This window comes from Bos javanicus, chromosome 23 (genome assembly GCF_032452875.1).
Source record: "Bos javanicus breed banteng chromosome 23, ARS-OSU_banteng_1.0, whole genome shotgun sequence".
NCBI lineage: Eukaryota > Metazoa > Chordata > Mammalia > Artiodactyla > Bovidae > Bos > Bos javanicus.
In genome coordinates, this window is record NC_083890.1 from 38089753 (window position 1) to 38104863 (window position 15111).

The following is a 15111-nucleotide window of genomic DNA, read 5'->3' on the forward strand; positions in this document are numbered from 1 at the left end:
GGGTGACCCTGGAGGAGGTCGTTTTCGGGTGGCGGGGAGAGGACGGGGAACTCCGGAGAAGGAAGAGCATTGGCTCCTCCCGCCCCACCCCCGCCCGGGGCTGCGCAACGCCGGGCGCGGGGCAAGGCGGCGGCGCCCGTGGCAGCCTCTCCCGCCCCGCGCGGCCCGGGCAGGGCGGGCCGGGTGGCGCTCGGGGGGCCGGGCTCTGGTCCCCACTCAACCCTCCCTCCCCCCGCCTCCCGGGCCGTCCCGGGCGGCCGGGCCAATGAGCGGCGAGAGGAGGGGAGCGGGAAGCCGAGCGCGCTGGGCCGCGGCCCTCCTACCGCGCCCGTAGCCGCAGCGCAGAACGCCAAGTTTTGCGCCCCGAGACTTTGCGCCGCGTCTCGTCCTCCGGCTCGCAGCTCGGTGTCCCGGAGCCTGGCGGCCGCGCGCTACCCTCGGGACGGTCGCCTGCGCGCACTCGGGCAGGAGGACGCCGAGCCGGGGGCCGGGGCTGGGGGCGGCTCCTCCCGAAGATGCAGGATGGCAGCGGAGCCTACCGCACCACGGGCTCCACCTGTCTGCACCCGCTCAGCGAGCTCCTGGGCATCCCGCTGGACCAGGTAACTGCGGGCGGGCGGCCAGGCCGCGGCTGGGGCGTGAGCGCAGGCACCCTCCCCGAGTCGGAGCGGGAGGGAAGCCGGGGGAAGCGGGGAGGGGGATGTTATCTACCTCCCGTCCCCGCCCCCAAGCAGATTTCCCTGCTTCAGACTAGACAGGTGGAGTTTTGTTTGTTTGAGTTGATGTTTTTCTCCTGTAAGTATGTGTATACCCTGCACAGCAGGTTCGAATAAACTTTTTTTTTTTTTTTGGTCTTGTTTGAAGTTTGGGGTTGCCTCCTTTCCTGTAAGCCAGTTCTAAAGCCTTCTGATAAATGAAATCGTGTTCCTTCTGTCATTGCACTCAAGTCTTCATTATTTTTAAGTTAGTTGAGCCTACTTAGAAAGTAACCCTGAGTGATGTCTAAGCAGTAGTCTACCGTTTGGGGATGAGAGACCCGGGTTTTTCGGGCAGCGAGGCTTGGAAAATCGGGTTGACAGTTATTTTGTGCCGTGCGATCTCTATCCGCAAGGGAGGAGGGACACAGGATGCTGTGGTTTTCCGAGGGCTGTGGTTTATTCAGTCAGTCCGTCCTCGAGGGTCCAGGCTCCCTAGTAGGATAGGTTATTGGAAGAAGAGAGAGGCTGCTGCAGGTGTTTGGACGGAAACTGAAAATAGCAACAAACAGTAATTCCAGGTAAGAAATTTTTCTAAGCGTTGAGGCTCTTAACCCATTTTTTTGGTCTCTCTAGATGCTACAGGCTAGATCTGCCCTGTGTTTAGTAGTGAGCCAGTAAATACACAGTTGACCCTTGAATAAGACAAATTTGAATTGCATGGATTCACTTATATGTGGATATTTTTCAATAGTAAGTACTACAGCGCTGTACCAGTACTGAAGCTGCTTAAATCTGCAGTCTAGGAACGGAGGATTCAAGAGGCTGTCTGTAAATTATAGGCAGATGAACACCTGTGTGGTTGAAGGGTCAGCTGTATGTTATTTAAATGGAATTGAGTAAGGCGTCCTGGAGGAGGGCCTGCATACTCCTGTTTCCTGCTGAGTTTTCACCCAGTTTTCTTCCTCTGCCTGTTCCCTAGTAGTGAATAGTAGTGAAGTCGCTCAGTTGTGTCCGACTCTGCGACCCCATGGACTGTAGCCTACCAGGCTCCTCTGCCCATGGGATTTTCCAGGCAATAGTCCTGGAGTGGATTGCCATTTCCTTCTCCAGGGGATCTTCCCAACCCAGGGATCGAACCCCGGTCTCCCGCATTGTAGACAGATGCTTTCCCGTCTGAGCCACTGGGGAAGTCACCTGTTGCCTAGTGAACTTTAAAAATTCTTTCCTTCACACAAGAGCATACCTGCTGCACTTCCCACTCCCATTCCTTCAGCAATGAGGAAGTGAGAGCTGGATGTTTGCTTTACTCAGACTGTTTTCCGAGCCACCCTCTACCTGGCCCCCTTTGAGGCTTTGATTCAGAACTCCACCTGATCCGACAGTTGCCTTCTCATCAGTTGTGAAATCCCGAAGGTCAGGAGGGTTTTTTTTCAGCTGCCAGTGCCTGTTCTTGTAGTGAGGATGTAGTGACTGCCAGGGACCTGCAAAGGCAGCAATAGCAGCAAATTCTCTAGCCCTGAAATGAAATCTAACTCAGAGCCGAATTTCCTTTCTGGGGAGTTTGTTTCATACTTAACCCCTCTACCCTCCATCACAATTTAATTGCACTTTCCATTTGCAGCAGAACAGCACAACTAGAGAATGGAGGAATCCAGGGAGGGTGGTTTTTTTTGTATGGAAAGAGAGATTGTTAATAGATCCTGGAGACTGATGGCTAAGAGGTACCTAGGATGGATGTTATTAAGTGCCCTGTAACTGCCTCCACTCTCATCTTGAGTCTCCTGGATGTCTGGCAAAGGAATCCTGGTTTTAATTTATAAGAAAGAACAAAAGACTGAGAGGGGAGGGATTTGGGGGTACACTGAAGGAAAAATGTGGGCTTATAGACAAGGAAGGCACACCTGTGATCTCTTAGATCTTAGGGAGCCCTACTGCCCTTCAGTTGGGTCCAATCACAGTGACTCTTGGTGGAAGACACCCATAAAGGGCAGTACCCCAGCTGGCTTATTTAGGCTGAGGGAGAATCCCAAACCATAAACAATGTGGTTTGAGGCGAAACTGTGGCTTGAGGGTTTGGAAGCTTGATGTGTTTTTCTCCCTCACACTTTCAAGGGCCTTTTAGATGTTAGACTGACTTGCGGGTAATTCCTGGTCTGCCAGAAATCTTCCTTTGTGACCGTCAGCTGGTATTCTACCAACCTGGAGCCTTAGGGTCCTCACGTGTAATGTGGGAGATGGCAAAGGACCTACCTCTGGGAGTTGAGACATTTTATATAGATGTAAAGTGCCCTACGGTCCTTGTATCAGGCAGGGGCCTGGCAGGAGACAATTCAACTCAATGGCTTATAATGAAGAAACTTCCCTGAATTACTTAAGAGTTGTGGGTGGCACTATAGGAGCCAATAAAGGATGTTCATGTACCAAGACTGGGCGCTGAAGGGGAAAAGGGAGAAAGTCCTGTTGCTGGATGCAGGGGCGAAGCAGAGAACTTGGCCCTTCTGCTCCCCATCCCCTGACCTTTGCATCTCTTGCCATGGCCCCTGGTGGGTGGCTGGCCTAGAGCACCTAGGTGAAGTGGTCTGAGGGGCTTCTCCTGGGCCACAGAAAGGGGACGAGAAATGTGGAGCCAGCTCTGGAGGACAGTCCTAGGCTAAGAGCCCAGTCCTTGATATACATTTGCTCCTGGCCCATTAAAGAGTACCTTCTTATTGGCCTGCAATTTGCCAAGAATGACAAAACATATCTCAAGTTGCCCAAGTAGTGCCTCATATACCATTTAAAGGCGGCAGTGAATCCTCTCCTTAATATTTTAGCATTTCACATGTGTTTGTTAATTTCTGAATTGATTGCACTTGTGAGAATGTCTTTGGCTTCTAGGTCTCCCTGGGTCAAGTCGTTTATTATTTGCAACACCTGAGATATCTGCTGAGCATTCTACTATGTGAGTGAAGAGCTCTGTTTTTCATCCGATTCTTCCATTTATCTGTTCTGTTAGCTCCTCGGGGGAGCCCATGTGCGTTGCAACTACACTCAGGAAAAGTCTCTAGTTTTAGTTTATGGGGACTTTGACTAGCCTGGACTCCTCTGAAAGAGGTTAAATGCAAAATCATCTTATTTAATTAGAGACTTGGAGCCTAGCAGTTCAGATCCAGAGTATAGGAAATGGAGGATGTAGGGGCCTTCACAGGTGCCTCACACATGAGTTTGTTGAAAACTGTGTTTCTAGAATGAGTTCCTTTCTGTTGAGCAGATGTGGAGCTTGGGCAGGGAGCTTTTCTGTTTCTTATTTGCTTTTCTGTTTAAATCATCTGTTCATGCCCTCTCCACTCTGTTTAGGTTGTGGGCTATGACAAGATCCATCTTTAAACTGTCCCAGCCTTCGAATGGACTAGGACTCAACTAGTCCTAAATGGACTCAGCTACCAGAATGCTGACATTCCTAATGTGTGTGTCACTTGATCATATCCGAGGAGCTGTGCAAGAGGAGGAATTCCTGGCTTTAAGGACTTTGCAATTTGGGGAACTCTGAGTGCCAAGACTTACGTTTTTACCAACTGAAACCCCCCAAATTTGTCTGTATTTGCATAAAGTATCAATTCATTATTAAATTAGGATTCTTTGTCTGGATTTCAGTTTTTCCCCCTAATTGACATCAGCAGAAAAAAGGGGCAAAGGAAAAATAGACCAGGAGATAAGAATCTAGGAAGTGATTTCCGAGGTTAAAGCTGTCAAGGTTTAGGCCTCTTCCTATAGGCTTGTATTACAGTTTAAAAGGCTAGTGAAGACTAGCTCTCAAGGCCTGGCCTTCTCAACTCATGGTGATATGCGGGTATGATGCTCCTACCCGTGTCTCTGGTGGCTCAGATGGTAAAGAATCTGCCTGCAGGGCAGGAGACCAGGTTCAATCCCTGGGTTGGGAGGATCCCCTGGAGAAGGGAATGACTACCCACTCAGTATTCTTGCCTGGGAAATTCCACGGACAGAGGAGCCTGGCGGGTTACAGTCATGGGGTAGCAAAGAGTCTGACCCTGAAGCCTCTGACCATAAAGTTTCTCTACCTGCCTGGAGTTTTCAGTCACCTGGTTGGTTCCTTTGCCTGTCTGTGGAAAGCCCAACCCTCAATTCTTGTCTTATCTAAGGCTTGCCCTTGGTTAAAGGCTTAACTCACATTCCACAGTCATTATTAAATATTTATTTCACACTTGTAATGCCAGGGACTTGGTCAGGTTGTAGTAATATAAGGATTAAGAAAAAAAGGTTTCTGTCCTAGAAGAGTTTATACACCTATAAAGGAGACAAAAGACCCACATAAATATTAATATACAAGTACTATGTCCTGATGAACCGGTGTAGGTGCTAATAGAGGTTTGCTGTTGTTCAGTCACTCAGTTATGTCTGACTCTTTGCGATCCCATGGACTGTAGCACGCCAGGCTTCCCTGGCCTTCACTATCTCCTAGAGTTTGCTCAAACTCATGTCCATTGAGTGGGTGAGATCCAACCATCTCATCCTCTGTTGCCCTTCTCCTCCTGCCTTCAATCTTTCCAGCATCAGGATCTTTTCCAGTGAGTCAGCTCTTTGCATCAGGTGGCCAAAGTATTGGCGCTTCAGCATCAGTCCTTTCAATGCACATTCAGGGTTGATTTCCTTTAGGATTGAGGTTTACACGTGGTACCTTAGTGGAATGGAGACGGGAAAGCCACAGGACACCTTGGACTCCTGTAGAATTTACTGTTTACCTTTGACACCATTTGTATTTGACACTTAGTAAATGTTACTTTGTTAGCTGTCCTTCTACATTTGTGTGCTGAGTTTCAAACTAAAGTTTTCTTGAGGGTCAGGTTTTATTTCCCTTTGTATTCTAAACAAGTAATAAGTGAAAGTGAACGTCGCTCAGTCGTGTCCGACTCTTTGCGACCCCAGGGACTATACAGTCCATGGAATTCTCCAGGCCAGAATACTGGAGTGGGTAGCCGTTCCCTTCTCCAGGGGATTTTTCCAAACCAGGGATTGAACCCAGGTCTCCCACATTGCAGGCGGATTCTTTACCAGCTGAGCCACAGGAGAAGCCCAAACAAGTAGTAAGTACTCAACAAATGTTTATCATTAGTAACAGTATAGGCCCATGCTAATGGTGTATGTGATCAGATGTTGATATAGAGAATCTTGTTTTTCAAGTGGACAGTGGATGGGCCTTTGTAGGGAGAGGGCCCGCCACTGAACATCCCCCCTGTTGGTGGTGCCTCCAGGCTGTACCCTTGGGTTTCTGATTTGAACCATCTGCTCTCCACCCTAGGGCTTGACCCCAGCTCAGGATGCATTTGGCAGGCCAGAAAACGTCGGTCCTGCAGAGAGCCACTTTCATTTATTTCTTTGGCCTCACTGGTTCCTGCAAGGCCAGATCTCCTCTCCCCACTAAATTTCCCTTTCATTGTCTGAGAGTGAAAATCATTGACTCCCAGGAGGAAGCTCATGAGGTTAGACCACAGATAGCAAATCTTGAGTTTCTGCCGTATTCCAGGAATTCTTGGAACCAAGTGAGGCTGGGATGATTCAAAAGTGAATAAAATTGGGCCCTTGCTCAAAAAACTCACTAGCGATTGGGGCGGGGGACACAGAAGTCAACTGGTGTTGCTTCTGTGCAGTGCCTGGGCCAGCAGCATCAGCCTTGAAACTTGTTAGAAATGTCCATTCTCTCTGCTTGGCACCCCGTCCGCCGCTCTGCGGGGCAGACCCAGCCAGAGGGTGGTCTCATGAGCCCTCCTGGTGGTGCTGGGAGCAAGAAGTTTGAGAATCACTGCTGTGTACAGATAATTGGGATACAAATGAGTTTAGTGCAGTGGGGAGTCGGGTGAGGTTTGGTTGTCAGAGAGCATCTCACGGGTGGGGAGGAACATGAATTGGGTCTTGGAAGGACGAAGAAGTGTTTGTGTGGCAAGGTGGGTAGAAAGAACAGCACGTACAGAAACGGGGAAGTGTGAAACTGCACTTCATTTGAGGCGCTGAGCCCACTGAAGTGGCGGTGCGGCTGCGCTTGTGAAGACTCTGGGACCGTAGGTTGGGGAGGGGGGCGGGGGTTACATCCCAGAGAAGCTGGAAGGCTCTGGTGAGGTGTCTGCACTTCATCCTGCGGACCAGGGGGCGGCAAGCTTTTTATATAAAGGACCGGACAGCAAACATCTTCAGCTTTGCAGGCAGTCTGTGGCATCCACGTCACTGTGCCTTTGTCACTTCAGAGCAGCCGTAGACAGTATGTAAATCACTGGGCCTGGCTGTGTTCTCCTGAAGCTTTATTTATGGGCACTGGAATTTGAATTTTATGTAATTTACATGGGTTGTGGCATTCCCTTCTTTAAAAAAAAAAAAAAAAACTTATTTTTCGCCATGCTGGGTGTTCGTTGCTTCCTGTATGCTTTTCTCTAGTTGGGGGCTACTCTTCGTCATGGTGTGGGGGCTTCTCACTGCTGTGATTTCTCTTGTAGAGCTGGGCTCGAGGGCATTTGGGCTTCAGCAGTTGCAGCTCACAGGCTCAGTAGGTGTGGTTCTGGACTCCTGAGCACAGGTTCAGTAGTTGAATTGCATGGGCATAGTTGTTCCGTGGGACGTGGAATCTTCCCAGACCAGGGAATCAAACCTGTGTCCCCTGCATTGACAGGTGGATTTTTATCTGCTGTGCCACAAGGGAAAGTCCAAAATTCTCCTCTTTTGATTTTTTTTTTTTTTTTACAACCCTTAAAAAATGTAAAAACACATAGTTAACATGCAGGCCACACAAAAACAGGCAGGGGCTGGATTTGGCCCGAGGGCTGGAGTTTGAGATCCATGTCCTAGACTGATTTTCCTCCAATCTGGTGGATGGACCAGCATCTGAATCTACTGCCGTGTATGCTTCTGGGATTCGATTCAGGCCTAGTGAGTCCAAATACCTGTCCGAGTGAAGGGGCTGCCCAGGTGATTCTCCTGACAACAGAAGTTTAGAGGCATTGCTCACATCAAAGGGAAAGTGTTGAAGGGTTTAATGTGAAAGGATTTTCATCTTGTGAAGTGGGGTGGGAGGTCATGGCTGAGGGATGAAGGGATGGAAGTGAAGCCGGGGTTTTGAGGATGAGCAGATGTTTCAGGTGGTCTTTATAGGGGAGCAGAGAAGGAGCTGCCTGGGGTCAGTTGAATGGGTTGCTGGGTATAATCAACCCACTGAAAGTCAAAAGTGTTAGGATTTGTGCCAGTCTGTGATTTTTCTCTTTCAGCAGCGCCTTCTCAGAGCAAAAGTGAAATAGACAGTTGGAAGGGAAAGTCGTTGAGACGTTAAGAAGTAAGGGTGTTGAGAGATGCTGACAAGTAGCTAGAGGTGGTGACAGTGAGAAGGGAAACATTAGGAGATTGGAGGGACTTTGAGGAGCAGGTGCTGGGGAAGTGAGAGAGCCAGGCGCCGGGGTATTCAAGTTGAAGATCCCTAGCAAAGCTTCCCTGGGAGAAGGAATGGAAATTGATTCAGTTTAGCAAGCCCAGGAACTAGGGGGGTTTGAGGAATTGTCCTCGTAAACACTGAAGCTCCCCAGGTGCCCGGGGATGTGAGGTGTGGTACCGAAGCTCTCCAGGAATGTGGAGGTTGGTGGATGCTGACAACTAGGAGGGACCAGACAGGGCATGACCAGCTCTGCTCTCAGGCTCTCGGCCAGCTGCTCTGCAGGGTGCATCCTACCCAGGGTTAGGAGGAGCCGGACTTGGGTCTGGAGGGGAGGCACTTCCTGGCTGGAAGGATGGTGCCTCTCTCGAAGGGTGTTAGGAGCTCTCCTACCCCCTTTATAGAAAGAGGCAGCAGCTGAGCCTGATGAGGGGAGCAGAACATACCTGCTGTGTTTTTTTTGGTGCCTGCCACCCCCGTTCCCTCCAACAGCCCCATCCTAGGGGTCCAGTTCATAATTGGTGCTAATTAAACACTTTAAGAATTGATGCTTTCAAACTGTGGTGCTGGAGAACACTCTTGATTGTCCCTTGGACAGGAAGGAGATCAAACCAGTCAATCCTAAGAAAAATCAACCCTGGATACTCATTGGATGGACTGATGCTGTAGCTCTAATATTTTGGCCACCTGATGTGAAGAGCTGACTCACTGGAAAAAACCCTGATTCTGGGAAAGATTGGGCAGGAGGAGAAGGGGATGACAGAGGATGAGATAGTTGGATGGCATCACCGATTCAATGGACATGAACTTGGGCAAGCTCCGGGAGATAGTGAGGGACAGGGGAGCCTGGCGTGCTGCAGTCCATGGGGTCAGGAAGAGTCGGACACGACTTAGTGACTGAACAACAACAGAACACTTCATGAATACAAGACCAAACAAAATGCACTCAAATGCTTTCTTAAAAACGGCCATTTTAGAGTTCTTTCTATTCAGGCTAATAAATAAGGGCAGAGGTATTACTTTCACATGATTGGCTGATTTTACACACACTTAGGGCTTTTAGTCTGCAAGTGTATTGCTAAATGACAGGGGATGGTGGAAGAAAAATGGTCCAGAGCAGCACTGGGGGAGTCTGGACAAGCAGTGACTTTCTTCTCTCTCCTTGCCCATGTGGTAGTAAAATGGGAAAGCAGACACTGGGGGCAGACAGCTCTCCCACCAGGCCGAGAGCTGAGGGAAGGAGCTGGGAAGACTCTGAGGTTTCCGGAGCAGAGCAGAGGTCAAAAGTGGGAGGGAGGTCAGTGGTGCGAACATGAATCATGGAAGCGGAGGAAGAAGTCCTTAGCTGCAAGTGTGCACACCCTGCAGGAGGCTGGGGATGAGAGGCAGGTTGCTCGGCATGGCAGGGAAAGTGCCCCCTGGGGGCCCAGGAGCCTGGTAAGGCCATGGCCAGCAACTGACCCTAAGCCTTGCAGTCTTTCTTGGAGCTGCTCACAAAGAGAGTGGAAAGAGCCTTTGTGGTTCTGAAGAGATTGCTTTTGGGAGATGAAAGGCGGCTTTTAAAATAACCAGAGGCTCAGCAGCGAAGAATCCGCCTGCAATGCAAGAGACGCAGGTTCGCTCCTTGGGTCAGGAAGATCCCCTGGAGGAGGGCATGGCAACCCACTCCAGTACTGTTGCCTGGAGAATCCCATGGTTGGAGGAGCCTGGCGGGATACAGTCCATGGAGTCACAAAGAGCTGGACATGACTGAATTGACTTAGCGTGAGCATAATGAAACGGTGAGATGTATTGAGGGAAAGACTATATTATAAACCCCAAATTCCATACAATAAAGAGGACAGGGTGGGTGGCGTTGGGCAATGTTCCTTAGTCCAGCCCTGTGTGTGGGAGGAATGACGACTCTATCCTAAGGGACTCGGGTAGGTCCAGGGGGTACTGGCAGGAATGGCCAGTGCTGGCTGGTGTCACAGTCCGGTGGCCTGATTTGACCACCGTTGAAGGGGGGTGTGGCCATATGCTTTCTGGAATTTAAGGCAGAGGCCTGGTGGGTCCTGGAGCTTCTGCCTGCCTGTCATGGAACAAGATGTGTTTCTTCTTGACTTGGCCTCAGTTTACCTGTCTGCCCTAAAGACACCAGCAACTCCACATGCTGGATGCTTAAACAGGCTTACAGGTCTTCAGTGGGACTTCCCCAGTGGCTCAATGGAAAAGAATCCACCTGCAATGCAGGAGACGCAGGTTCGATCCCTGGGTCAGGAAGATCCCCTGGAGAAAGAAATGGCATCCCACTCGAGTATTCTTGCCTGGAGAATCCCATGGATCCTGTGGACAGAGGAGCCTGGCGGGCTACAGTTCATAGCGTCGCAAAGAATCAGACATGACTGAAGCGACTAAGCACTCACCCGTCTTCAGTAACTTGCCTGCAGCCCTAGGGCTGGGCGAGGGCAGAGGCAGGACTTGAACCTGGGCCTCTGCAGGCTTTGCTGTAGTCACTTCCTTACATGCCAGCATGCTTTCCTGGGTTCTGTATAGTCAGCGCAGCAGACAGTGCTTTCCTGTGGCCCAGATCCCCTGTGTCTTTTACACCTTCCAGCTTCTGTTCACACTTCCCCTCTCGCAGGCAGTAGCCCTCATCCTGATGCTCATTTCCTGTTTCATCCCCTCCTGTCTGCTTTCTGTGACCCAGGCCTTGCTCTCCCCTCTTCCCTTATAGACTCCCCCTTCCCCAGGGCCAAATGACCCCCCTTTTATTTTCTTTGTTTCTCCACAGCACTCTCTCCATATCACATGTACCTCTTTTGCGGGGGGAAGGATTATGACAGTAGTCCAAAGAGTTATGTTTATTGACTTTGTATATGCATATCTAAAGGAAATCAACCACCCTGAGTGTTCATTTGGAGGACTGATGCTAAACTGAAGCTCCAATACTTTGGCCGCCTGATGCTAAGAGCCAGTTCATTGGAAAAGACCCTGATGCGGGGAAAGATTGAGGGCAGGAGAAGAAGGAGGCAACAGAGGATGAAATGGTTGGATGGCATCATCAACTCAATGGACGTGAGTTTGAGCAAACGCCAGGAGATAATGAAGGACAAAGAAGCCTGGCATGCTGCAGTCCATGGGGTTGCAAAGAGTGGGATGTGACTGAGCGACTGAACAACAATATGTGTTTCTACTGGTCTGCATATTGGTTCTGTGTGTCTGTTTCTGTCATTTTTAAATAGAAAATTCATAGTTGATTTGCAATATTGTATTAGTTTCAGCTGTACAGCAAAGTGACTCAGTTATATCTATTTTTCAGATTCTATTCCATTGTAGGTTATTAAAAGATACTGAATATAGTTCCCTGTATTGTACAGTACATCCTTATTTCTTATCTGTTTTATGTATAGTTGTTTGTATCTGTTAATCGCATAATTTATCCCTCCCCACCCTTTCCCCATTGGTAACCATAAATGTTTTCTATGTGAGTCTGTTTCATTTTTTTGTATATAAATTCATTGGTATTATTTTTTAGATTCCACATATAAATGATATTATATAATATTTGTCTTTGACTTCACTTAGTAGGATATACTCTAGGTCCATCCAAGTGGCTGCAAATGGCAATATTTCATTCTTTCCTTACCTGGTGCCTCTTGTGTCTCAGATATTTCTTGGTGTTTCTGCCCTGCCTCGCTCTGAGAGGCTTCTTTCTGTAGTTGCTTATTGAACACTGGCTACCAAATATTGGGCTGGAAGAGGGATACAGAGATGAGCTAGGGCCTGTGCTTTCTAGCAGGCAGATTTATAAGCATGTGTAAACTCTTACAATGCAGTATGCTTAATTATTACAGAAAATGTGTGCGCCCAGGCCTCAGGACCCCTGGGCCTCTTCTGGGAAATGATGTGTGTGGGGAGTGTTCTTCCTGGGAGTTCCTGCTTTAGAAGCAGGAGAGAAAGTGCAGGGATGGGGCCGGGGGGACAGGCAGAATATGCCAGGAAGAGGAAACTGAGCAAAGGCACTGAGAAAAGATGAACTTTCTCTGTGGGCAGTGACTAAGGCTGAGTCGTGGTCATCTTGGTATGCTTAGGCGTGTGAAGTAAAAACTAAACACACTTGATTCCATTGTAGTGGAATTTTATTTACATATTTGCGTTGGAATGGATGACTAAGTGATGAGAAACCAAGGGGCCAGTTCCTTTAACCACTGGGTTAGGCCTACCTATTTCCTATTTGGACCCTGCATTTCAGATTGAATAGGCCTAATTTCTGATCGAAAGTTAATTAACAGCCCAGTTGCTGATAGTGAAATGTGAATCTTGGATTGTGTAAGTATAACATTCTCCATTCCTGTTTTCATTGTGTGAAGTTGATAGATCTATTACCCTAGATAGATCTATTACTATATGATATAGTAATATCATAAATGCAGATATTATCATCTTTTGGGGGGGTCAGAATGTTTCATGTTTGTGTGGACAATATGTAGAAATCCCTTTCCCAGTCTGAAGTCAAGTCACTTAAACAAAAAGTACAGTATACCCCAGTACTCTCAAGTATTTTTGAAGCATGGCCTCTGAATTACATTCATAAAAAAAATTTCATGAAAAGATTATATCAAAGCAGATACAATCTGGAAATATCTTTTTGTGGCAGCAACTTATAAAAAAATTAAGAATTCAGTCTGTGTAATTTAATCACAGTATTTGGTTGTGTACTTTTTAGAAGCTTTCTATTTTAAGTAAGTCAACCCTTTCAGTAAATAAGACAAAGGAAAAACTTGCTGCAGACTTATTAATGACAATTTCTAGTAGTTTTGCCAGAAAAGCAAAAGGATAGAGAATAATCAATGGGAAAATTACCTTCACATAGTTTATACTGGTTAAAAATAGGCTTTATTAAAAGACCACTATCCCTTAGGGCTCAGTTACATGACCATGTGCCACAAGATGAACTCATTAACCCATTTGTAATGGGTTTTTACTTGGCCAAAAAATATGTACTTGGTGAATCATTTACCAACTTCCTTATAGTAGAAGGGCTCTGCTTATAACTGTTGTCAGTGGTTAATCTTCTCTGAAGTATGTTTTTGAAAGTCCACACGGCATTAAAGCATCTCTAAGTGTTGAACTAGGATTTCTGGGGGGTGGGAAAGGGGGTTGGTGCTGAGGGTTTCCCAACCATCTTAGTGTTAAAAATATTCCATACTCCAGCTTATCTACCAAAAGAACAACACAAAGCTTGGGTTATTGTTTCATTTGAAAAAAAAAAGAGCAGGGTCATACTGGAAAAGTTTTCTTCAGTTCTAAATTCATATTTCAAACAAGTAATTAAAAAATCCTGTGGTTTGTCCCCCCCTCGCTTTTGTCTCATTCCTCATTCTGTGCTTCTTTTCTGAAACAGAGTCGGCAGAGGTACGTACAACATAAAGTTGCTAAGGCCTAGAGGAAGTTGCTAAATTCAAAAGTCATCTTGTGAAATGTCACGAAGTGGTTTAACTGTGAGTGTCATTGGGTTGAGACGTCTCCTCCGAAGACGTCCCCCACCCATCCCCACCCCTGCATGATTTGTTGCTCTGTCTTTCTAAAAATTTAATTTCACTTATTTTAAATATTTATCTGTTTTAATTGAACATGATTTGTGTTTGATTAGCTCATTTTGGGGGGTTTTTACTTTGTGTAAATACAGATTTTAAGAAATTAGTTTTCTGACTAGGTAGTTTATGTATTTAGTGTCAGAATCACAAGGCAGAAAAGGGGGGGTAGGATGAAAGGTCAGTCCCAGTGGTGATCCCCCACTTATCCCCCATCCCCCTAGTTTGAAGCTGCTCACATTCCCTCCCCACTGGCAGCCAGTGGCACCCTTTGAGAGGTAGGGGAGACATCCATGTATATGGAATCTTTTTGTCTTTTCTGATATAAGCGAGAGCGTAGGTTCCTCCACTCTTCTTTAAAAAAAAAAAAAGAGAAAAAAACAGTGTCTCCTAGGAATTGATTCATATCTGTGTCTACGGAGCTCTTGCAATGCCGACTTCCTTTCTGCCTTTTCTGAGAGTTCTGTTTCTGTGCTTCCAGGAGTGACCTCGTCCTTTAGCCAAGGCTGAAAAACGCTGCTGGGGGTGGGTGATGGAATCGGGTGGGGTCCTCCACTTTGGCATGGTCCCCAGGAATGTGTAGAGTGAGGACCCCCTCCAGTGGGACAGGTCGGGCGGTTGAGTGCAGAGCTCAGGAGGAGGGGCAGAATGGGGTTTGCCTCCAGTTTCTGCTGGGAGGGAGAGAGATCCACTCTGGACTTAGGCTTGAGGACGTTGAGGATCGTCTGTTCCTTGTGGCCCAGGGATTCAAATGGCTCTGCCTCTCTCAGACGTGAGGTCCATGGCCCGTCTCCAGAATTTCTGCTCTCTCCATCTGCCAGAAACGATGCTCCTGAAGTCCAGTGCAGCTCTAAAATTCTGTGATTCCAAGATCTTCAACAGCAGAGGGAAGGCTTGGTTTCAGATTGTAAAGGAACTCTTCTTGAGGGTGAAGACCCCCTTTTCTTTTTCCTTTTCAGTGGATGAAGCTCAAAGAATTGCACCTGTATATGTTCCTTTCTTATTTCTTTCAACGAAGTGTGCGCATTTCCACGCGTGTTGGCTGAAGTGAATAGAACTTCAGGGCTCTGGAATTGCTTTGCTTCCACCTCCTTGTTAGAGTCCGGTCAGAATGCCTTAGAAGTTTGTGTGCTTTGCTCTGGAAATAAGAGTAATTTATTCGAAAAGAGCTTCTATTTCTTGTTCACATGTTTGAGGAGAGAAATGTTTATCTTACTAAACAATTATTCGTTCGTGAAAATCACCTGATGAGCCTGAGGATTCGGGGTGAACCAAAAGTCCTTTGTATCTTTACTGAAAGTGACTTAGATGCATGCGATGATTTTAATAAATCTGACTTCAAAGTAAAAGTGAATCTGAAGCACAAATACATACTGGTGTAATTGTGTGTGAAAAAGAGCTTCTCTTTCTTGTTTACTAGGGATGTTGAGCT

The 15111-nt window shown here is 47.5% G+C and overlaps 1 protein-coding gene across 5 annotated transcripts in view; it reads left to right on the forward strand.

The window, feature by feature from the left end:
* Positions 1 to 277: 277 nt before the first annotated feature.
* The window catches only part of MBOAT1 (membrane bound O-acyltransferase domain containing 1), a 111725-nt gene continuing 96891 nt past the window's right edge, over positions 278 to 15111 (forward strand). Inside the window, exons 1-2 of one of the 5 annotated variants that reach the window (XM_061398745.1) lie at positions 526 to 602; positions 13490 to 13586. In XM_061398745.1, the coding sequence (XP_061254729.1) occupies positions 13566 to 13586 (21 nt within the window). In that variant the 5' untranslated portion in view covers positions 526 to 602; positions 13490 to 13565. Of the gene's footprint in view, positions 603 to 13489; positions 13587 to 15111 lie in introns of all 5 variants that reach the window. The other 4 variants (XM_061398750.1, XM_061398748.1, XM_061398747.1 and 1 more) reach the window with 4 other exon arrangements.